Source organism: Amblyomma americanum, chromosome 9 (genome assembly GCF_052857255.1).
Source record: "Amblyomma americanum isolate KBUSLIRL-KWMA chromosome 9, ASM5285725v1, whole genome shotgun sequence".
In the NCBI taxonomy this organism is placed as follows: Eukaryota; Metazoa; Arthropoda; class Arachnida; order Ixodida; family Ixodidae; genus Amblyomma; species Amblyomma americanum.
The window spans coordinates 135,703,332-135,726,022 of NC_135505.1; the positions used below are offsets into that span (position 1 = coordinate 135,703,332).

General features: G+C 50.1%; 1 protein-coding gene across 1 annotated transcript in view; it reads left to right on the top strand.

Moving 5' to 3' along the window:
• LOC144104475 (uncharacterized) overlaps nucleotides 1-22,691 on the top strand; it is a 212,759-nt gene that overhangs the window by 173,004 nt on the left and 17,064 nt on the right. Inside the window, 4 exon segments of the mRNA XM_077637516.1 lie at nucleotides 11,389-11,419; nucleotides 14,057-14,197; nucleotides 16,258-16,392; nucleotides 18,376-18,528. Coding sequence (XP_077493642.1) covers nucleotides 11,389-11,419; nucleotides 14,057-14,197; nucleotides 16,258-16,392; nucleotides 18,376-18,528 — 460 coding nt within the window.

Below are 22,691 nucleotides of genomic sequence, written 5' to 3' on the forward strand. Positions count from 1 at the left end.
GGTCTTGTTTCTGTGTGTACAGCGGCTCATTTCTGCCCGCGCGCTGTCTGTTAGCGATTACCAGACAAAGGACGACCTCGCTCCACGCAGCTGCGGCAGGCTCATTACAGGGGCTGTTTTATTGTAGGGGGATTACTGGGACTTAGCAGGCACTGCGTGGCTTAGCGCCGCAAGCAGTGTGGAGAATGCTGTGCGTCGTGTTAAAGGGACGCAGCGAACACCTGCCCTGGTTGGTTGGTTGGTTGGTTGGTTTTTGGTGGAAAGGAAGTGGCGCAGTATCTGTCTCATATATCGTTGGACACCTGAACCGCGCCGTAAGGGAAGGGATAAAGGAGGGAGTGAAAGAAGAAAGGAAGAGAGAGGTGCCGTAGTGGAGGGCTCCGGAATAATTTCGACCACCTGGGTATCTTTAACGTGCACTGACATCGCACAGCACACGGGCGCCTTAGCGTTTTTCCTCCATAAAAACGCAGCCACCGCGGTCGGGTTCGAACCCGGTAACTCCGGATCAGTAGTCGAGCGCCCTAACCACTGAGCCACCGCGGCGGGGCACACCTGCCCTGCAGTTTTTGTTTTTAGCATAATTTATTTTACGTTTTCGGTGGCTGCGCTGAAATTAATTCGGCAGTAAGGAACATTACGAGAACTGCTTATTGCAGACGCACAGCACTGACAGAGAAACACGCGCCAAGAGCGCTCGCTGTATGATTGTTGCAAGTTAGCGCTAGTGGCGTGTGCTTCTCTGTCCATGCTGTGTGTGCGCGCTGCGCTGTTCTCGTAATAACTTACCCGCCGCGGTGTGTCAGTGGTTGGGGCGCTCGGCTGCTGATCCGGAGTTCCCGAGTTCGAACCCGACCGCGGCGGCTGCGTTTTAATGGAGGCAAAACGCATAGGCGCCCGTGTGCTGTGCGATGTCAGCGCACGTTAAAGATCCCCAGGTGGTCGAAATTATTCCGGAGCCCTCCACTACGGCACCTCTTTCTTCCTTTCTTCTTTCACTCCCTCCTTTATCCCTTCCTTTACGGCGCGGTTCAGGTGTCCGCCGATATATGAGACAGATACTGCGTCATTTCCTTTCCCCCAAACCAGTTAATATTATTATCTCGTAATACTTCACCAACTGGGCCAACAAAGACAGATTTATTGGTGAGACATTTTTATCTGAAGATGGAATAGTTTCCCCGCCAGTCGGGTTCATACTTGTAGGGTTGATGATGACGTCAAAGAAACATGAACATCGTTATCGCTGTTGGAAGCGGATGGCGCCTTAGTCTAGCCTCAGAGATGCACGACGCTATGCATTTACATTGCCGTACTTGTGAACAAGGCCGGGGGGGGGGGGGAGGAACCGGTATTTTATTTCTTTCATGACATGTTCTAGATTACAATGCTTCCACTTAGGGTGAAAGTGCCGTCTTTGTCGTTACAATGCGGTCATCTACCATAAAAGCCAACTTCAAGTGGCCTGCATGTGTTTGGTAAAGTGATGCATACTCTACAAAAGGGGCGCCGCCTAATTTATCGTATGCTTCCTTTTGCTGGCGCTGACATGCATGTGAGATTATCGATTGGAGTCGATATGAGAAGGCAGATTGTACTCATGAGACATTGAGATTTCATCACTAGTGGGTGCACAAAATATCGGCTCCGCTGAAGCGAGAAAGCGTTGGTTGCGTAACTGCTTCGCTTGAGTAATAGTGATGCCTGAACGGGAATCGCTGAAGAGTGTGAAACTATTGAATTGGTTAAAAAATTGCGTTGGTTACCAAATGGTGTGTGGTCGATGATAATAATAATAATTATTGGTTTTGGGGGAAAAGGAAATGGCGCAGTATCTGTCTCATATATCGTTGGACACCTAAACCGCGCCGTAAGGGAAGGTATAAAGGATGGAATGAAAGAAGGAAGAAAGAGGTGCCGTAGTGGAGGGCTCCGGAATAATTTCGACCACCTGGGGATCTTTAACGTGCACTGACATCGCACAGCACACGGGCGCCTTAACGTTTTTCCTCCATAAAAACGCAGCCGCCAGGGTCGGGTTCGAACCCGGGAGCTCCGGATCAGTAGCCGAGCGCGCTAACCACTGAGCCACCGCGGCGGGTATGTGGTCGATGATCAGGAAGCATAACGCGCCTATGCTGCCCAAGTTTCTCGTGACGTCATCGTACTGGTGTCGCTCCTAAAAGACATCGCTTATCTGCAGGCGGACAGTATTCGGTCGAGTGGTTAAATACAGTTTGGCTACGGCATGCCGCTTCGCGGATCAAGCTAGGAATCCAAGGGATGACGATATTCGCTAAATGTTAGGAACGTTTAATAATAATAATAATAATGGTTTTATTTGCGCCTAATGAATACATGGCGCGGGAGACCCGCAGTAAACCATGTATTCATTAGGCGCAATAAAACCATTATATTATTATTATTAAACGTTCCTAACATTTAGCGAATATCGTCATCCCTTGGATTCCTAGCTTGATCCGCGAAGCGGCAGCCGTAGCCAAACTGTATTTAACACTCGACCGAATACTGTCCGCCTGCAGATAAGCGATGTCTTTTAGGAGCGACACCAGTACGATGGACGTCACGAGAAACTTGGGCAGCATAGGCGCGTTATGCTTCCTGATCATCGACCACATACCCGCCGCGGTGGCTCAGTGGTTAGCGCGCTCGGCTATGATCCGGAGCTCCCGGGTTCGAACCCGACCCTGGCGGCTGCGTTTTTATGGAGGAAAACGTAAGGCGCCCGTGTGCTGTGCGATGTCAGCTGCACGTTAAAGATCCCAGGTGGTCGAATTATTCCGGAGCCCTCCACGGCCTTCTTGTTCGGCGTAAATCGTCAGCAGGCTGGTTGTCTCTAATGTGGACCCACTTATTGGCGCCCAACGTGGTGTTCTGTAAATTGGCGCCCAAAGTGGGGACACACGTCCATGTTGCATGCAGCATGGATGTGCTTTCCACTCAACCGCATAGACGCCAGCGTACTGACTCGGTGTAACTGGGCTGATAGTCGGATCAATGTGAGCCGAATTTATTTCCCGCTCGTCAGAAGCCATTTCGCCAACTTTCGACTTGTCTCTGGTCGGTTACATGAGTAACGCGAACGAAAGGGGTTCACGACCCGAGCAACGCGTCGCTCTCCTCAGCGAACAGCTAAAGGAATTCGTGTAATTGCGTTCTTTTCGGGACACACCTGGCTGTGTACGCTGACTAAACTCGCTCCGTTGGTGGGAAACAAAACAAAGTTTATAAACGACCGAGACTGCAGCTCCGTGCGCGCCGTGCTTTCTTTCGCAACGAGATTGCGTTTCTCGTTACAGTGTTTTTGTTGGCTGCAGAGTTGATAACAGCGGCCGCCGGCGGGTTGCAGTTGAGTTCGGCGCACGCAATTGAGCCAGTGAGCGCCCGTCTCTAGGGGTGGCCGAAAGTCGTCGCTTTGTTTTTTTTTTTTTCACGTCGCGTTTCCTCTGCTGCACTGACATATGTGCGCGCGCGTCTGATAAATGCATGTGACTCGCTACCGAAGCTGTCTATCCGCTCCTTTTTTTCTTTGGGAAATTTTTATTTCTTTATCTGTTCATGCTGGGTGTAAGAGGAATATTTGAGCCGAAACCCGCAGCGGTGGCTGATTGGACGCGTCATTGGATCTCTGCCGCGGCGATCGTATTTCGATGGAGTCGAAAAATAATATAATTGGTTTTGGGGGGAAGGAAATTGCGCAGTATCTGTCTCATATATGGTCGGACACGTGAACCGCGCCGTAAGGGAAGGGTAAAGGAGGGAGTGAAAGAAGAAAGGAAGAGATTGGTGCCGTACTGGAGGGCTCCGGAATAATTTCGACCACCTGGGGATCTTTAACGTGCACTGACATCGCACAGCACACGGGCGCCTTAGCGTTTTTCCTCCATAAAAACGTAGCGGCCGCGGTCTGGTTCGAGCCCGGGAACTCCGGATCAGTAGTCGAGCGCCCTAACCACTGAGCCACCGCGGTGGGGCAGTCGAAAAATGCAGAAAGCGTATACGCGTACTGTTCGGTGTCGGTGCTCGGTAGAGAACACCAGGTGGTCGAAGTTAATTCGGAGCCTTCCACTACGACGTCTCTCATAACCCATGGTGAACTTTGGGACTTCAAACCCCACTTTAGGGTCGAGGTTAGTTCGGAGCCCTCCACTAAGGCATCTCTCATCGCCCATGTGGAACCTTGCGACTTCAACCCCGCATAAATTCTTCAATCGAGGGTTTGGGCATAGAGCATCCCTTGCTACAGCGTAAACGTCTTAATGGAAAGCTAAGGACGAGATAAGCGTGAAGATAACCTGAACTCAAGTGCGTTTGCAGACTTTTCTTTGTGTGCGGATATTTATAATCCCTCCTGTGCTGGAGCGCGGTGGCTTCTCATATGAGTGTACTGTAATCGGACGCCTGTAATTGCCCGCAGACGTGAGCGGAGACATGTTGGCGCGAGTCGTCGTGTCGAAAATTGCGACCTTTTTTTAAGTTTGTCGTCCAGACGAAGTTCTCCGGTTTTCCCCGGGCCAGGCTTTCTAAAGACTTGGGTATCTACAGTCAAGGCCACCTAAAGTCGTTATAGGCGCGTGTGACGTTCGGATTAGCTCTGTTGGCCTTATAGATAATAATAATAATAATAATAATAATAATAATAATAATAATAATAATAATAATAATAATAATAATAATAACTGGTTTTGGGGGAAAGGAAATGGCGCAGTGGTCTGTCTCGTATATCGCTGTACACCTGAACCGCGCCGTAAGAGAAGGTTTCGTTTCGTTTATGGGGGTTTAACGTCCAAAGCGACTCAGGCTATGAGAGACGCCGTAGTGAAGGGCTCCCGGAAATTTCGACCACCTGGGGTTCTTTAACGTGCGCTGACATCGCACAGCACTGCACAGCAATGGCGCAGTATCTGTCTCATATATCGTTGGACACCTGAACCGCGCCGTAAGGGAAGTGATAAAGGAGGGGCTGAAAGAAGAAAGGAAGAGAGAGGTGCCGTAGTGGAGATAGATGTGTACGCAGTTCTGCTTGGCCGCTATAAGCTTCATATCTGCGCGGTATATCTCTGAGGTCTATGTTTTATTAAAGTAAAAAAAACGGTGTGTGGCATGTCCCAAAGGCGGTCTATAGATGCTTGACATTTGAAATGCTTCCGGAAGCTGCACCAATAAACAAATTCTAAGACGGTGTAACTTACAAAAAAGAAGTTGAGAGCAACCGATAGAAGACCTTGTATTGTACTGGGGCATTCTTCATCTACTTCTTATTGGTCTTCTTCGAGTAACCTGAATAACGTTGTATTCTGTCGACGCTACACGAACACCTGAGAGTTCTTAGCCTAGTAAGTGGTGCGCATTTAATGAAAAAAAAAAAAACTACGTGTTCTGCTTTATACTGTTTCAAAACAAAAAAAAAACGTTTTAAGTCTTACAGACCTCCCCCGATTAAGCGGATTAGCCGCCGCGGTGGCTGAGTGGTTATGGCGCGCGGCTGCTGGCCGGAAAGATGCGGGTTCGATCCCGGCCGTGGCGGTCGAATTTCGATGGAGGCGAAATTCTAGAGGCCCGTGTACTGTGCGATGTCAGCGCACGTTAAAGAACCCCAGGTGGTCGAAATTCCCGGAGCCCTTCACTACGGCGTCTCTCATAACCTGAGTCGCTTTGGGACGTTAAACCCCCATAAACTAAACCAAACCGATTAAGCGGATTATTGTATTTCCGCTCTCAATACCTTTGTCGCGGCCGAATATTTCATTACAGGGACTGAAACGTATGATTCCCTAACGATGGGCTCCTAATTTTACGCTTGACGTGGTTGACCGATCGGCTTCGCCCAAGGCGGCACCCCCTGCTGTTCCGAGTCTTGCGCGTGGAATTAAGGCGACGCACTGTCGCTTGGGGCGCTATAAATTACGTCTAATCTCTCTCTTTCTTTACGTGTACGCGACGCGGCTTAGCAACAGCCGTGGTACGCGCGCGCGCGATTACAGTAGTTAATAACAATTAGGCACCTACTGCGCACTTCGCGCGTCGTGGGGTTGAGTAACTATGCGTACAGGAAAAGCGTCGGCACGCTGCGGAAGGTCGCGTGCGTGCGTCTATCTGCCGCCGCATATATTAGAGTAACCTCCTTCCGTGCCCGATTCGGTGCCCTCGATCGCGCGTATGTCGGTTCGAGAAATGCTGGGGGCCGAATTAACGAGTACCGCACAGCGCTGGCTCGCCGCATGTGTCATTAGTGGGACTGCAGAAATGCTGCAAGGGTCCCTTATAAAAGAATGGCCTATAGACTTCTCGTAGACTCTATTTCCTTCTTATAAATATTGTTTTTTTGGGGGGGAAAGAAATGGCGCAGTATCTGCCTCATATATCGTTGGACACCTGAACCGCGCCGTAAGGGAAGGGATAAAGGAGGGAGTGAAAGACGAAGGGAAGAAAGAGGTGCCGTAGTGGAGGGCTCCGGAATAATTTCGACCACCTGGGGATCTTTAACGTGCACTGACATCGCACAGCACACGGGCGCCTTAGCGTTTTGCCTCAATAAAAACGCAGCCGCCGCGGTCGGATTCGAACCCGGGAGCGCCGGATCAGTAGTCGAGCGCCCTAACCACTGAGCCACCGCGGCGGGGCATTCCTTCTTATAAATATTTCTTTTCAGGGTCTATAGACTATAAAGTCTATAGTCTATAGGGCCTATATAGATCTATAGACTATGGGGTCTAAAGTCTGTTCAGGGTCTATAGACTGTCTATAGACAAAATTCTACTAAAAGTGTATGGCCATAAATCTATAGATTGTGTATAGACTGTCTATAGGATTTGTATTGCCTATAGACCGTTCTTTAGGGTGTGTCTATGACAGTCCGTAGGTTTTACGGACAGAAGTCTATAGACCGTGTAAATAAATTTTTGCAAGGGGTTACTCCTTTTGAGACGGGCTCGCCACCACCATTAGTGCCCAAAAGAGCAACCGTTACTCCCTTAAGGGGGACTGCCGTGGTGGCGGAGTGGTTATGGTGCTCGGCTGCTCACCCCGAAAGGCGCGGGTTCGATCCCGGCCGCGGCGGTCGCATTTCGATGGAGGGCAAACGCTATAGAGGCCAGCGTACTGTGCAATGTCAGTGTGCGTTAAAGAACCCCAGGTGGCCGGAATGATCCGGAGCCCTCCACTACTGCTCCTCTCGTATCCTGAGTCGCCTCATAGCCAGTCCCTTAAGGGAGTACCTGCAAAGGATCATCATCTACTGTTGGTCTCCTCACTGACTATAACCTTTTGGACTATGACCTTTCGGACTATAACCGTTCGGTCTATAACCTTTCGGATTAACCACAGACTAAGTGGCGCAGTTTCCCACTGTACACTTTTTGGCCTTCATAGTAGCGCTAAAATTACGCAAAGCAATGCCAGGCCCGTTCTTTCGGCCTTGCTGGCGTAAAACTCGGTAGGCGCTGTCGATTTATAAGCTTCAGTCATGAGCCACACTGAGGCGTCTAACAGGCGCCATATTCCTTCCTCACTTTCTCAATTTAGGCGTTCCTTCCATCTTTCATATTTCCTCGTTCTCGCTTCATTTTTTTTTCCGCATACGAAAGCATACGAAAGCCGCATACGAAAGCAGCCAATTATCCCGGGCGGCGGGTATCGGCTCCGCGGCGGCAACCGTCTTCCATTAATCCTGCGGTGTCACGACACAGCGAGCGGTTACGTGCGCGTGGAGGATTGCCATTCTGAATTGCCATGGAGCGGGTGGGCGGGCGGGCGAATGGGTGTAGATTTCTTTTTCCCCGTAATGTGAGCGTGCGGCCCACGGGAACGATGCTAGGAAACCGTCCGCATTTCGTGAAAACCGACCCGATGATGACCGCTTGATTGCCGGTTCTTCCTTTACCCCCGGGATTGCAAGAAATGTCGTTTGCTACCGCAGCTGGGTCTTGGTGTACTTTTCTACTAGCCAGGAAGCTTCTGCGTAACACCGTACGTGAGTGAGGGCTTTCCACGACGCCTAAAGCGATCACCCCGTGTCGAGTAGGAGGCACTGCCTATACTCACTTATAGAGGAGTGTACGATCGTTATCGTTCACACGTACGCACACACAGTAAATAGTTGTCGTTACCCTCATGCAATGGCACATGCCCACATAGGGGGATTGGCCAAGAATTGGGGGGCACAGAGAGTTTTTCAGGTAAATGTTTCCTGGACGAAAATGAAACGAATGCTGAGGAAGCAAGAAGTGAACAAAAAGGAGCAACGAAATGGAACGGGAAATGCATAACGCACGCAGGAGATCGGGACTGGTGTTTATAGCCGAGTGGTAAAATGATAATGGTAATTGTAAGAATAAAAATAATATTGAAATTTTTTTAAAAAGTTACCAAAGTAGCCGATTTGATTCCATTAAAAAAGTTTTGGACGGCGGTGAAAACAGACTTGTGGCTGTATACCCAAGTATGGTGGCTCCAGTCGACAATATGACTGGGCTGCTCAAACAAAGGCCGAGCTGCTGTAGTGGTGTTCTCTAAAAGACGCGTCTTCTCATCATGGTGTATCGGCCACAAAACAACAAAAAATGGTCTACGGTTTCGTGCTCACCACATAATACACAGTCGGGATTAAGCGCCAGCCCAGACCTGTGCAAATAAAAATTTAAGGGTATAGGGATCCGGCAGTAGAGCCTCGATATACCTCAAGCTGCCGTGAATGGCATGATTGCCTATAGTGATTGGCGTTGCTTAGTGTGAGCAAGGATTTCTTTGTCTTCTGCAATACAAGCAAACGTGCAGTGCAGGCGTGGAACTTATGCCTAAACTGGCGTTTGTTTTCTCTGAGAACTAATGTACGTTGCTTCGTGACTGTATTTTACAGTTCCCTCGTAGTAGTTGATTCTGTTGCTGTGTCGCACTTCGGAAGAAATATATTATTAACCATGGGCGGAAAACGCTGCGTCAGCGTCCTGTTACTGGCTGTCCGCGATTAAGTGGCTGATCAGCATCTGTGCTTGCATTTCTCTGCGGTTAGTGCGTATGGGAACGAAGCTAAATTATTCGGAGCGTTGTAAGCGCGAGAAATAAGTCCGGCATACACAATTCCTTTCACGAAGAGGCTGAAATTCGGGATGCGTAATCTTAGAAAGAAGAAAAAAAAATGAAGGAAACTGCAAAGCTCGAGCGGTTCGTGGTCAAGCTATACTCCAACGGAGTGGTGGTGGCGGCATATACTATTACACGGCACCAAACATCCCGGACATTGGATTTTTCATAGCGGCTTTGTTCTTATAGTAGTGCGACTATATAGGTAGCACTGCATTTGCGCATTGTGAAGAGTAGAGGCTTGAACGTGTTGCTGCCCTTGGAACATGGCATAGAGCTGCAGCGCGAATGGACGAAGACAGAAAGGGAAAAAAGCACACAGACACTGCGCTGAATTCCGGCAACTTTTTATTACGAACATGATAGGATCCTTATACCGGCTCATTCTGCTGTTAACACGGCTGAGGTAAGAATCCTTTGTCTGTAATAAAGCGTTGCTGGAAATGAGCGTTGTGTCTGTGTTCGTTTTTTTTTTTTCTGTCATCACCCTTCTGCACCACGTTCTTCAAGTCGCACGCTATGTGTCGGCTACGTTATGTAAATAAGCACCCGGTGGAGGCATTGTACAGAACGAGACGGTTAGACCGGGTGCACACAACTTGGACGATGTCTGGGTGCGTTAACTTTCAGGGAAAAGCCGTGGTGGGTGTATACACGTTCGTTGCGGCTCGCTGCTTCTAATGTTATTCTCCGCGGTCAGCGGTGTTTATCCGTATCGGTTTACCGACGTGGTCGCGTTACGCTTGCTTGAAGGTAAACAAGGTCTTCCATTTTTTGCTTGTTTTGTGATCACTTATTTTTTCCCCCGTACTTTGGTGGTGGCAATGCGGCTGGTGCTAGCGGGTGGTGGTGAAACCGTGTCACTTATACCGGCGCAGTCAGTGGCGTCACTGGAGCGAAACCTATGAACACGCGCTGTGCCAAAAATAACCGGGAGGTTCTTGTCGCCTCTATTCTTGTTGTTTTTTACGCTTGTGGCAAAACGCGTGAAAATGCCGCGGTAGTGCGTGTTGAGACGGACGTGAGGAGATAGCAAGGCCGTGTGGGGAAGCCACGAGGAAAGTTCCCCCCGGGAACCGCTTAAGTGTGCCGAGCACGTTGGCTCACTTTGATTCGCGGCATTCGTGAAGGTCCTTTCTTTAGGGGACAGCTAGAAGAAAAAGCTGGCATGTATCGGTATATAGGTGTACCAAGTTTCAATCTCGAAGGTGCCACTATCGAGAACGGAGCTGTTATAAGCCAGAATATATATATATATATATATATATATATATATATAGCCGACTGTCACCGAAATCAAGGTGCATAGGGGAATGTTTTTATTTATTATTCTGCAGTTCCAATCAATGGGAGAATAATACTTTGATTAGCCTGTTGCCTAAAGCAAATTACTTATAAAGCAGCAGAAAAAGCAACCATGTCGCCGGTGGGATCGGTACCCACGATCTCCGAATATATATAAAATAAACGGCAACAGGTGTCGCCACCACCGGCCGATTTCGGACGTGAAATGCGAGCGTCGACACGCCTTTCGGACGCGGCTCTCGGAGTCCACGCTAAACCGCCATTCCCTTACAAAAATTTTCTTTACACAGTCTGTAGACTGTCCATAGACTTCTGTCTATAAAATCTGTAGACAATGTATAGATTTATGGCCATACACTTTTAGTAGACTTGTCTACAGACTTAACAGACGAAAATAAACATCTATAGGCAGGCAGTAGAGTTTATAAAATGTCTATATAGACTGTCTATGGACATTTTTTGTAAGGGTTCACTTCAGAGCGGGTCCTCCGTGTCTAGTTTATTGTGTACGTGATTGCTTCTTGGCTTAGCCACGTGGGATAAGCACATTCGACAGAAAACGAAGGAAAACGCTTGGCGTGCCTCCGTGTGCTCAAACGCTGTGTTTCTATGCGTGGCGCAGCCTTTTAATGCTGAATTCCGACTGGGCCCTACGCTCTAAACAGAGAGGAGTAAAAATGGTGTATAGACTGTCCTCTGACGCACGCCCATTTTTAAAACAGAGTGCGCTAGAGAAAAGCTTAGCCCCTTTTTACTCCCAATAGACGTGTTCGTGTTTGAGTATGCCGCCGGGGTGGCGGCGATACTTCGACGGCGGCAGTTGTATTTCCCCGCAGATGCTCGGGCGTTCTTTGACGTCGTTTCTGCGCTTTATGTCATTCGGTCGAACACTCTTTGCGGCCGCCGTGTTGTGTAATTATGTGTCCAGTGCAAATTTTGCGCTTGTTTTGACTTTTGGATTCGCTTTTTTTTTTCGTGCAGCTCGGACCAGCAGACCGAGGAAGAGATCGAGGTGAGTATAGCGTCCCGCTACATATATACCCTATTTATTCGAATATATATATATGCCCACTTAATATCTAAAATGGTGCGTCTTCCATCGTGTCCGCATGCACGACTCTACACTCTAAAGTACGAATACACCTATATGGGAGTAAAGTGAGGAAGCTGCCTTCTGGCGGGGTGCGCTGGATTACGGCTTACTTCTTTTTTACTCCTTTCCGTTTAGAGTGTATAAGGACCTAGTCTTCCCAAACCCCGACGACGGTTGATGTTGACGGTTGACGACGGTTGCTTTTCCCGATGGAGATACGCATATGCTCACCCCATATGCTCACGCAGGCGTCTAAGAAAGCGTTTGAAAATGACAACGCCGCATGAATATTATATAGTTCAAGTTTGTAAAGATTCAGGTCGGCCTTCAATGAAATAAAATACTGCTGGAGGTCAGACAGGGTTTCTTATCCACAAGTGGCTCTTTACTTCGGGCGATGGCCGGCACGCGTTCTTGGACTGCCTATATACGAGTAAATATGGAATGCATGATTTGAGGGTGGCTTCAACTTGTGCTCGTCCCGTCGCGGTTGCAGTGTCCTCGGAGCCCGCGTATGAGTGGTCGCGATTTCGTTGTCGGGCAACTCGCTCGGCTTGACGGGTCGGCATCTGGGTCGGCTGAAGTGCAGCATACGACGGGCCTTTCTTCCGTCCCTTCCCGTGGTTGGCGTCCGCATAATTATAGCAATTATAGCGTAACATTGCTTTTAGCAGAAGTCAGCGGCGCATTCTTCTGTACGTAGGTTTCTTCTGAACCGGCGGCCGTGGCATCAATTCTCGACGTTCCCCTTCAGTTCACCTTGGTAAATGCGGCCTGTCTTCAGGCCGCCGTCTTCGAGGTTTGAAGGCAGGAAAATTACAGTGGGAACGCGCGTTTTAGTCTAAAGGCAGAGGAAATAACCGAAACTGGAACGGCCTAAGCACTGGCATTAGGTCGCCAATTTTCGTAAACGCGCTCGAAGCTCACTAACCAACGTTGCCTCCCAATTTTTATAGTTCTTGATTTCCTGTTGTCACCGCAGTTGTGAAGGGAAAAAAAAAGTGGTAGTGTTTCAACTTAGTTAAGTAGACTAGACGTGCGAATGCGCACCTTGCTTGAAAGGTGCGAAGCCAAGGGACCTTGGAGGTGCCAAGGTCACCCTCCCATTGGCTGCAGCTGGCGTGACTCTCCTCCGAACTAACCCGAACTTACCCGAGTTACTCCGAGACTTCACACCAGATGTTTGGCTGGCACGGTGTTAAGTATTAGTGCTTTCGCACTAAAATGGAGTTGGCAGACTTTCGCTTTGCAGAAACTGCGCACGACTGCGCTCCCCCTCTTACAAATTTTATTTAGACAGTCTATAGACTGTCTATAGACAAATCCTAAAGAATAGTCCATAGGCAATGCAAATCTGGTAGACAGTCTATAGACAATATAGATTTATGGCCATACACTGTTAGTAGACTTTTGGGTATGGATAGTCTATAGACTATGGATAGACAAGAGGAAATATCTATAGGAAGGCGATAGTCTATAAAAATTCTATAGACTGTCCGTAGACCATTTTTATAAGGTCCCTTTTCTACTACCACCTTGGCAGTTGTGTAGGTTTATGTGTCACATTTGAGTGTTCTCAAAGAAAAATTCTATTCCGTCTCGGGGACCGTTGATGCATCGTTTCTTTATTTTTTTTTAGAACATTGTTGGAGGTGCTTTTTTTCGTAACACGCATACGTTTCCCACTTGCATTCCCTAACACCGTGCACAAGCAAGCTTGGCAGCTTTTTCTTAACCCGACTGAAGTCGTCCACTTCAGTTCAGTAGCCGCCGCGGTGGCCCAGTGGCTATGGTGCTCGGGCTGCCGACCCGAAAGACGCGGGTTCGATCCCGGCCGCGGCTGTCGCATTTCCCTGGAGGCAAAATGTTAGAGACCTATGTCTACTGTACAATGTCAGTGCACGTTAAAGAACCCCTCGTGGTCGAAATTATCCGGAGCCCTCCACTGCGGCGTCCCTCATAGCCTGAGTCGCCTCGGGAAGTTAGAATCCGTAAAACCGCAAAACCAGTTCACAGTCCAGACGCAGTTCGGTTTACGGAATACTCTTCCGTATATTCACACAGTGTTCAGCAGGATAACGAGAACATGTTAGGAGGTGACCGAAGCGTTGGACTTGGTTACGTATACTGCACAAATTCGGCGGGACAACATGGCCGTTGTGGGCACTAGACAGGACATATTGGAGCTCTTTGGCGGAGGAACTTGTTCTTCAGTGGACTCAAGTGGGCGAATTGTGATTTTTAATTATAATAGCGATGATGTTCAATGCACTGAAGTCTGCCACGCTTTGATAGTCAACAGATCGCTTCGAGATCAACAGAAAAAAATAAAAAACGCCATGTGTTGTGTGCCATCCGTCCATGGTCGTTGGTTCCTCCTGGTGATAAGGGACCACCACTTAACCCAGGCCTTCACTTCACTTTCCGTGCGCATTGTCAGTGCTCTCGACGCTTACTCATCGCGAGGACCTCTGCCCGAGGTCTATGAACTCGCCCTAAGCAGCACGCCGCAACAGGCGGTGTGTCATCGTCGCTTGTGTGCGTTTTTCTCCGCAGAACAAGTTCACCACCCTCTCGCTGGGCTTCAAGACTGACCGGCTGACGCTGACCAAGCGCCTGGAACTCCACCAGCGGCACCGGGACATTGCCGAGGGCAACATCCAGGCCGAGCTGAAGGCCATCCGGGAACTGGCCCAGGTATGGTACTCGCCGTGTCGTCAGAGACCTGTCACATGTACACGACTTTATCTTATTCGGATGACGATGGTGCCCTCGAAGAAAGCTATAAGGTGGACGTCCTCACTGGAGGGCGTCGCCAACTTTGTGTCCTATAGCTCTTCCCGCGATAACGTGGCAAGCAGCTTTCAAAGCGTCGGGCCGTCGGGCCGTCACAAGCCCAAAGCTTTCTGAAAAAAAAAAAATGCGCGAGACTGAATCTCTCTAGTTGTCTGCATCAAAGTTTTAGGGCACTGTATACCTAGCACCCGAGACGTGCCGTCGCATCATCATTGCGCGGACGTTTTATCAATAGGTATGTTGTATAGTATCCTACAGCTTTCGAATTGGCGCTTCGGTGTGTTAAATGGATGAAAAGCCGTTTAGCAAGTTTTGATTACGAAATGGCGGTTACACAGTTAAAAGCTATAACGCAGATAACATTCATTGGGACAATGCGCGATTCATCAGCAGTGCGTTGTTTTCCTGTACATGGCGACATTTATTTTACGCTAGCACTATGCAATTCGGCCTTTCGTAATTGAGAGCAGGAACTGACAGGGCCTTGGAATTTTAGGCCCTAGGGAGCTACCCCAATCGAAGTCTCATTCCCGGTTAAATGGAGGAAAGCAATGTCAAAAACAAAGCTACCCCACTACAAAGCATGCTGACCGCCGCGGTGGCTCAGTGGTTATGGCGCTCGGCTGCTTGCCCAAAAGACGCGGGTTCGATCCCGGCCGCGGCGGTCGAATTTCGATGAAGGCGAAATTCTAGAGGCCCGTGTACTGTGCGACGTCAGTGCACGTTAAAGAACCCCAGGCGGTCGAAATTTCCGGAGGCCTTCCCTAAGCGAAACCAAAGCATGCTGGCTGGGTGGTGAATTGGCGTTAAGCCTGGGAAAGCGTTGCTGGTGCGGGCTTCCTCTCTTTTTTTTATCTTCTTGTTGCATTTTCTGAGAGGAGCAATAAAGTGGTAAAAGGGTGGAATCACTGCCAGTGGTAGCGGTTTTTTATGCGCCAGAAAAAGATTAGTGACCTTGGACACCGTAACTGCCGCTCTGAACGGCGGCCACTGGAACCCCGCCCTCTTGCCCGCAAAACAAGACAGCTGTAGAGAAGGTAGAATGGTGGGATAGATTATGTAAAGGGTACTTTGTGGATGATTTTTTCATGATCATGATTTTTCAAATCATGATCAATGAGTTAGATAGGCAGAGCAGATCGATGGGTCTAAATATTAACATGCAGAAAACCAAGGTAATGTTCAACAGCCTAGCAAAGGAACTACAGTTCACAATTGGCAGCGAGAGCCTAGAAGTTGGGACGGAATACGTCTACTTAGGGCAGATAGTGACAGCTGATCCGGATCATGAGAGGGAGATAACTATAAGGATAAGAATGGGGTGGAGCGCAAATGGCAAATTCTCGCAGATCATGAGTGGCAGTTTACCAATTTCCCTCAAGAGGAACGTGTACAACAGCTGTGTCTTACCGGTACTCACCTACGGGGCAGAAACGTGGAGGCTAACGAAAATAGTTCAGCTTAAGGACAACGCAGCGAGCTATGGAAAGAGAAATGATAGGTGTAACGTTAAGAGACCGGAAGCGGGCAGAGTGGGTGAGGGAACAAACGCGGGTTAATGACATCCTAGTCGAAATCAAGAGGAAGAAATGGGCTTGGGCAGGACATGTACTTCGAAGGCAAGATAACCGCTGGTCCTCAAGGGTAACGGAGTGGATTCCAAGAGAAGGCAAGCGTAGCAGGGGGCGGCAGAAGGTTAGGTGGGCGGATGAGATTAAGAAGCTTGCAGGCATAGAGTGGGCACAGCTGGCAAAGAACAGGGTTGATTGGAGAGACATGGGAGAGGCCTTTGCCCTGCAGTGGGTGTAGTAAGGCTGACGATGATTATGATGACTTTGTGGATGACTAATGAGGTAGAGGACCAGACAAGGATCCTTCGCAAAAAGAGTTGCTTGGTGGCGCTACCGTCTCCGCATGCGTGCGGCGGCGACGTCGTGACGTCTGCTCCCCCGCCGGTCCAGACTCTGGACTCTCTGTACACGGACGACGAGCGCGTCCGCGAGGTGGTGGCCAAGATCCGCAACCATGTGGACGTCATCCAGCAGTCCACCGACCGGGTGTCCAGCCAGGCCGAGGTCTACGGGGCCGTGCAGCAGGTGCGTGTGTTCTCTGCCCGCCTTCTGCTCTCCCGTTTTGTCGCACTTGAAGCCCGCTGCGGTGGCTTCTAGATGAGAGCACCCCCGTATACTGTCTTCTCGGTTTGCGTTGACGTTAAACAAGTCCGGGCGGCTGGAATTGATCTGGCGTTTCACTGTGACACCTCTTATGCCCGCCTGTGGCACGTAAAAATCAATTAGTCGTTCAGTTTTAACGATAGTGTTAAGGAGCTCAGTGTCGGAGAAAATCCGACGTCGTTGACCGTCAGCGTTTATGGAGGCAAAACGCTAAGGCGCCCGTGTGCTGTGCGATGTCAGTGCACGTTAAAGATCCCCAGGTGGTCGAAATTATTCCGGAGGCCTCCACTATACCGCACCTCTTTCTTCCTTTCTTCTTTCACTCCCTCCTATATCCCTTCCTTTACGGCGCTGTTCAGGTGTCCAACGATATACGAGACAGATACTGGGCCATCTCCTTTCCCCCAAAAGCCTATTATTATTATGATTATTTACCGTGAGCGACAAATCCCCAGAGAAGCAACCTAGGAGGCAGGTGGGCCATCTGGGTCACGTAACATTGCGGCGACGTCACAACCTGCCCACCTGATTGGGAGCAAACTGCGCACTAGGCAGGTGGCAGTTCAATTAATCATTGGTCGCGAGAGGTTGCTTGATAACAGCAACATGGGTCACACAAGCCCCACCGAGGCCAGCACCCGCCATCGCAGGGCAGTGGCGCATCACTTAACCACTGCACCACTGCGCCAGGAGTGGTACGAAGAGCCACAGGCATTTGTGAATGTTGAATAGAGTGACCAACTCTGCATATACGGGAATTAACCCATTACGCTATCGCGTCATACAGTTAAGGCGGAGCTTAAGCGTCGCCGCCAATTTTGGTGCCCGATTTTGCGCCTTCGGCACTATGTGACATCGTCGGCAGTAAGCGCTGTGATCGCTCATTAAAAGTTGTCGGCTCACTGCTGCTACCGTGACCGCATCTTCCCGGCGTGGCACGTAACTCGTGGTGACTAACGCAACCTGGTCGTCGCGAAGTCCTGCAACTACCTGGTCAAAGCTTTCAGCGCAATCCAAAGATGAACGTCATTCAGGCCTCACAGTTGGCTCATAATACTGGGCTCGAGCTCCGGGCCGCGGGGACGCGATTTCGTCTCGATTCTTATCGCTTTTTGTGGTTGGCTCACCTGAAGCTCGCGCACCAGCTGAGGTAGGTAATTGCTTCTGCTTTTATTTTTTGTTACTGTCGCTGCTATAGTCATCGCATGTTCCTTTTCATGAACACAGGTCACCTGCGCAACGCAGGCGCTTAGGTGTATTCTTCCTTTCGCTGTGGCGCAAATGAGGGCCCCGAACAGCTGCAACTATAGGTCTCGTTAGTTGGGGGTCGACAGTGCCGAGGGTTGGGTGTTGTTGGTGTGAAGAGTTGGGGATAGAAGGTGCCCAGAGTTGGGGATCGACGGTGCCGAGAGTTGGAGGTCAACGGTGCCGAGAGTTGGAGGTCAACGGTGCCGCGAGTTGGGGGTCAATGGTGCCGAGAGTTGGGAGTCAGTGGTGCCGAGAGTTTTGAGGGTCGATGGTGCCGAGAGTTGGCCGAGAGCGCCCACAGTTGTCTTTCAGAGCATGGAGGTGGCAACGCTCCGCAGTCGCACAATATCGCCTACGTCTTAAAGCTACACTAATGTGCTGTTACATTGAAACAGCCTCGCTGCTTAAAACGGCCTTATCACGTTTTAACCGCACTGACTCCGGAAGCCTTGCGAGTGAACTGTGAAGCTTAATTCCAAGACAAGCGCGCCAAACATGCCTCGTCGTTTCATCGAAACCGCGACCCCCGTCCAGTACCTCTCGTGAGTATGCCAGCTCCGTGGAGGGTGTTGCCCTCCTCGAGTGTGTCGTGCATGCGCCCCCGTGCGCCTTTTCTGTCCTCGTGAAGTGAACCGCGCATGCGCTTCCCCGTCCCAGGAGGAGCGCATGAGCAGGGCCTTCGAGGTGATGGTGGCCCACGTGGAGAACCTCAAGCGGGCCTCCGAGCGGGAGCACCGGGAGCTGGAGGAAGCCCGCAAGCTGCTGCTCGACCACCAGCTCCACGACGTGGCCAACGCCACGCCCGCCAAGGTGCGACGCCAACGACGTCACGACGGCGACGACGCTTCTTTCACGCTTTTGCCGCCAGGGGAGGAAGCACGCTTCCCTGCGCACGCCCTGCTTGCGTCGTTCGTCGCACCAGCCTGGCGCCCTGCACGCTTCGCCTTGTGGTGGTCCCGCGCTGCAACGACTGGCCGTCGGCGCTTGCTTGCGTTTTATAAGCGCGTAGAGTCGCGCTGCTGCGACCACATTGGCGACCGCCGCCTCTGCGATGATGAAATGGTACCGCCATTGATTTGAGCTTAAAGTTTTTGTGCTCACGACCTGTAGACACAGTGGTCGTCTTTCTTTTATTCGAAAAATATGTGCAAAATTTACATGTAGGAAAAGAATACCGAAAGAGATACCAAACTTCAGCGCTGTAGTGGGACGTTTTACAATCAAACGCAGGAAAATATAATAAAATGGGCCAGCTTGCGCATCGGTACAAAAACGTTGATTAGCAACATATAGAAAAAATACTAAATAATTCCAAAATATACGCTAAATTTCAAGGACAGAGCAAAGACCAAATAGGTATAAAAAACAATGTCGTGATGCATCAAGAGTCAAAAATGAATGAGTTAAGTTTACGCTTAAATGAGGAAGTAGATGACACTATTTTCAGAATATAAGGTAATGAACTCCGTAATTTGATTAGAGAGAACCCAACCGTCTGAATTGCACAGTTCGAGCTTTAGGTAGTCGAAAATTGTTGTGCAATGCAAATCATTCCATTGCTTTCGAACGACATTTACTGTGTTTCGCTCTGTCCAACTGCTCAACACAGCTGTGGCTGTAGTCGGATACAACTCAAGAAAAAAACACTTTTCCCCGTGAAGGACATTCTTCCAGCCAGTGGCGTCGGCCTATACTTAAGAACCTGCTAGCATGATTAGCGGGCCAGTGCAGGGAGGGGTGTGACGATGCAGACAGGTGACTATCCCCTTCTCTCTGCGACTCCCTACATTGTCTCGCATGTAGGTTCATGGGAATCGGCCGACGCCATTGGCTGTAAGGGGATCCCTTTGTGGGGAAAAGCCGCCTTTTTCTTGACTCCTATCCGACTGTAGTTGCTGCTGCTGTAGCATACGCCGGCCGCACTTTGAAACCGAATGATAACCCCGCCGCGGTGGCTCAGTGGTTAGCGCGCTCGACTACTGATCCGGAGTTCCCGGGTTCGAACCCGACCGCGGCGGCTGCGTTTCGATGGAGGCGAAACGCTAAGGCGCCCGTGTGCTGTGCGATGTCAGTGCACGTTAAAGATCCCCAGGTGGTCGAAATTATTCCTGAGCCCACCACTATGCACCTCTTTCTTCCTTTCTTCTTTCACTCCCTCCTTTATCCCTTCCCTTACGGCGCGGTTCAGGTGTCCAACTATATATGAGGCAGATACTGCGCCATTTCCTTTCCCACCAAAAAACCAATTATTATTATTATTATTAATATCATCCCGGCATTCGGGAAACGCCGATTTGCGAGCAAGGCTTTGTGGCGGTCCCAGCTTTTTTTTTTCCTGTCGCGTTCCTTATGCGGTCGCTCTTTGTGGTCGAGGCGCGCATTCGGCACCAGCGCTGCATCCTTAAAGCTAGCTGCTTGCTCCTGAGCGCTGTGCATTCTCTGGCTGCTTACTTTCAGCTTTCCGTTTTCTTTTTGTTTTTCCCACCTCTGCTCGCCTCGTCTAGCAACGTAGTGCTTCACTGGCTTTTGGCCTCCCCTGCAGACCTTCTCCACGGCTGTCGCCATACACGCCTCCCTATAGTCGTCGTGCACTGCCCCACACCCTCGCTGCTCTGTGCATGGCGCGGTCGCTTGTCCCTGCTCTGTGGCGCATGCGCTGTAAGTGTGCGCGGAACTTGAGTGTGACGTGTCTCGTGCCTTGCTCTGGCTTTGTAAGTGACCTATATAGTGCCGTGATTTGCAACCCTTTCGTTTCGTTTTCCCCGTTCGTTTGGTCATGACCCTATGTGTCGTGGCGATAGCGATGGTGGGGAGTCAAACACCCCACGGATACGGCCGGTCTGGATGCGGAACTACTGCTAGCCACCCTGCGGCCGCGGCATCCAGTCCGGCCGTGTCATAGGAACCGAGCTTTCCCAGTTGGCCGCACCTCCAGGTGTGTCAGTGGCGTCGTCGGCTCCGGTCCGTCGGTGCAGCATAGACATTGGCTGCGTTTCTGCGAGTAACTACGGCGTCATTCCTTATGAAAATGGTCTATAGATTGTTCGTAGACTTCTTACAGACTCTGTTCTTTTCCTATAGATATTGCCTTGTGTCAATTCATACAGTCTATAGACTGTCGATCGAAAAAGTCTACTTAAAGTGTATGGCCATTGTCTATATACTGTAGTGCCTGTAGCATTTGTGTTGCCTATAGAGTAGTCTATAGGATAGGTCTCTAGAAAGTCTATAGACTTCATAGACAAGTGTATGGACAGTCTATAGACTGTCTAAAGAAATTTTTGTAAAGGATAGGCGTACGTGTTTCTGTCACGAACAGCCTGACGTCATCCCCCGCTGCCAACGTCACTGGTATCAGCGACCAATGGCAAAGGACCAAACGAAGGGAAAGCGAAACGATACAAAATATGACCCCGTAGTGTTTTATGTGGCACTTGCTGTTATTGGTGCGTGTGTGTGTGTATAGGTGTAGAAGTTTTCGCTGAGCGAACGCTTGCTTGCGTAATGTTTTCGCTGCCATGGCCGTGTGAGCTGTTCTCACGCGCCCTGCCTTGCAACTTCTTTGCCGTCTCAACGTCCACCTCGTGCGGCATTGACTGCTTGTGTGCGCTTCCGCTAAGCGGTGCAAAAGGGTGTGTGCGCCGCATATGCGACTACATATAATAATAGGTTGCGCCGGCGGCGGTTTTGTCGCGTCGCCAGAGCGGGCCCCTACACTGTCTCACAATCTATTGGCATCGGCTTGGAAGCCGCACGTGGCGCAACTCGGGCGCAATCTGACCGCGCGCGGCAAAAAGCAAAATAAACATTGCGCCGGTTTGGAACTCTCAAGTATCCAACACTTTTCGGTGCTCAGCTATTCACGCGAACGCCATAAGAGACTTTAAGAATAGGGTGACGCTATAGGTCAGGGGGAATAGCGGGGGGCAGCGCCCAGGCGCAAGACAATAACCGGATGGAGGCGCGTTTATTGTCCTGGGCCTGCGCACTTTCTCCCCTCCCCCACTATTCCCCTATGCCCCTAAACGATAGCGATATTCTAAATGTCTCTTACCATCTGGTAAGCTGGCGCAGGTAACCAGCCTGAATGGTTTTATGCGTTACGAAGGGACACTCCCAGACCGTTTTTATGCGTGACAAAGGGGCGTGCCCAGCTTTTTATGGGTGACAAAGGGGCGTGCCTAGCTTTTTATGCGTGACGAAGGGACGACCAAGCTACTTTTATGCATGACAAAGGGGCGTGCCCAGCTTTTTTATGCGTGACGAAGGGACGACCAAACTACTTTTATGCGTGACAAAGGGGCGTGCCCAGCTCTTTTATGCGTGACGAAGGGACGACCAAACTACTTTTATACGTGTCAAAGGGGCGTGCCCAACTTTTTATGCGTGACGAAGGGACGACCAAACTACTTTTATGCGTGACAAAGGGGTGTGCCCAGCTTTTTTATGCGTGACGAAGGGACGACCAAACTACTTTTATGCGTGACGAGGGGCCGTGCCCTGTAAAAGTAGATTGCATGGGAGTGACAGTGACGGCGCTCCTGGTTGGCACCTTCCGCTTCAGTTGCAAAAAAAAAAATGTGGCAGAGAGTATACGCGGTGTCTCGCTCGTGTCGCTCTTTCCCGCTGATAATTTACTCTGGGCTGTACGCTCTTGTCAGTGCAATGACGCTTCACGGCGTGAAGGTAACGACTGCAGCGGCTTTCATGTATAGCTTAGCCCGTAAAACGGCGTTTGGGGTGGAGGCTTAATCTAAATCATCGTTCACGAGTGACAGCGGGCATACGTGGCTGGTACGGGTACAAGACCGAAGACTGCAAGTTCCACACGTATGTGGGCCTTCGAAAAGTTGAGCGCACTAGCGGCTACTCTCCGCTGCTACGCTGCCACAGCGCATGCGCGTCATTAACAGCGGTACCGCAGATCTCGTGTGTCCGTCACAATGAGTATTGGCAACGACGCTTGAAGTGTC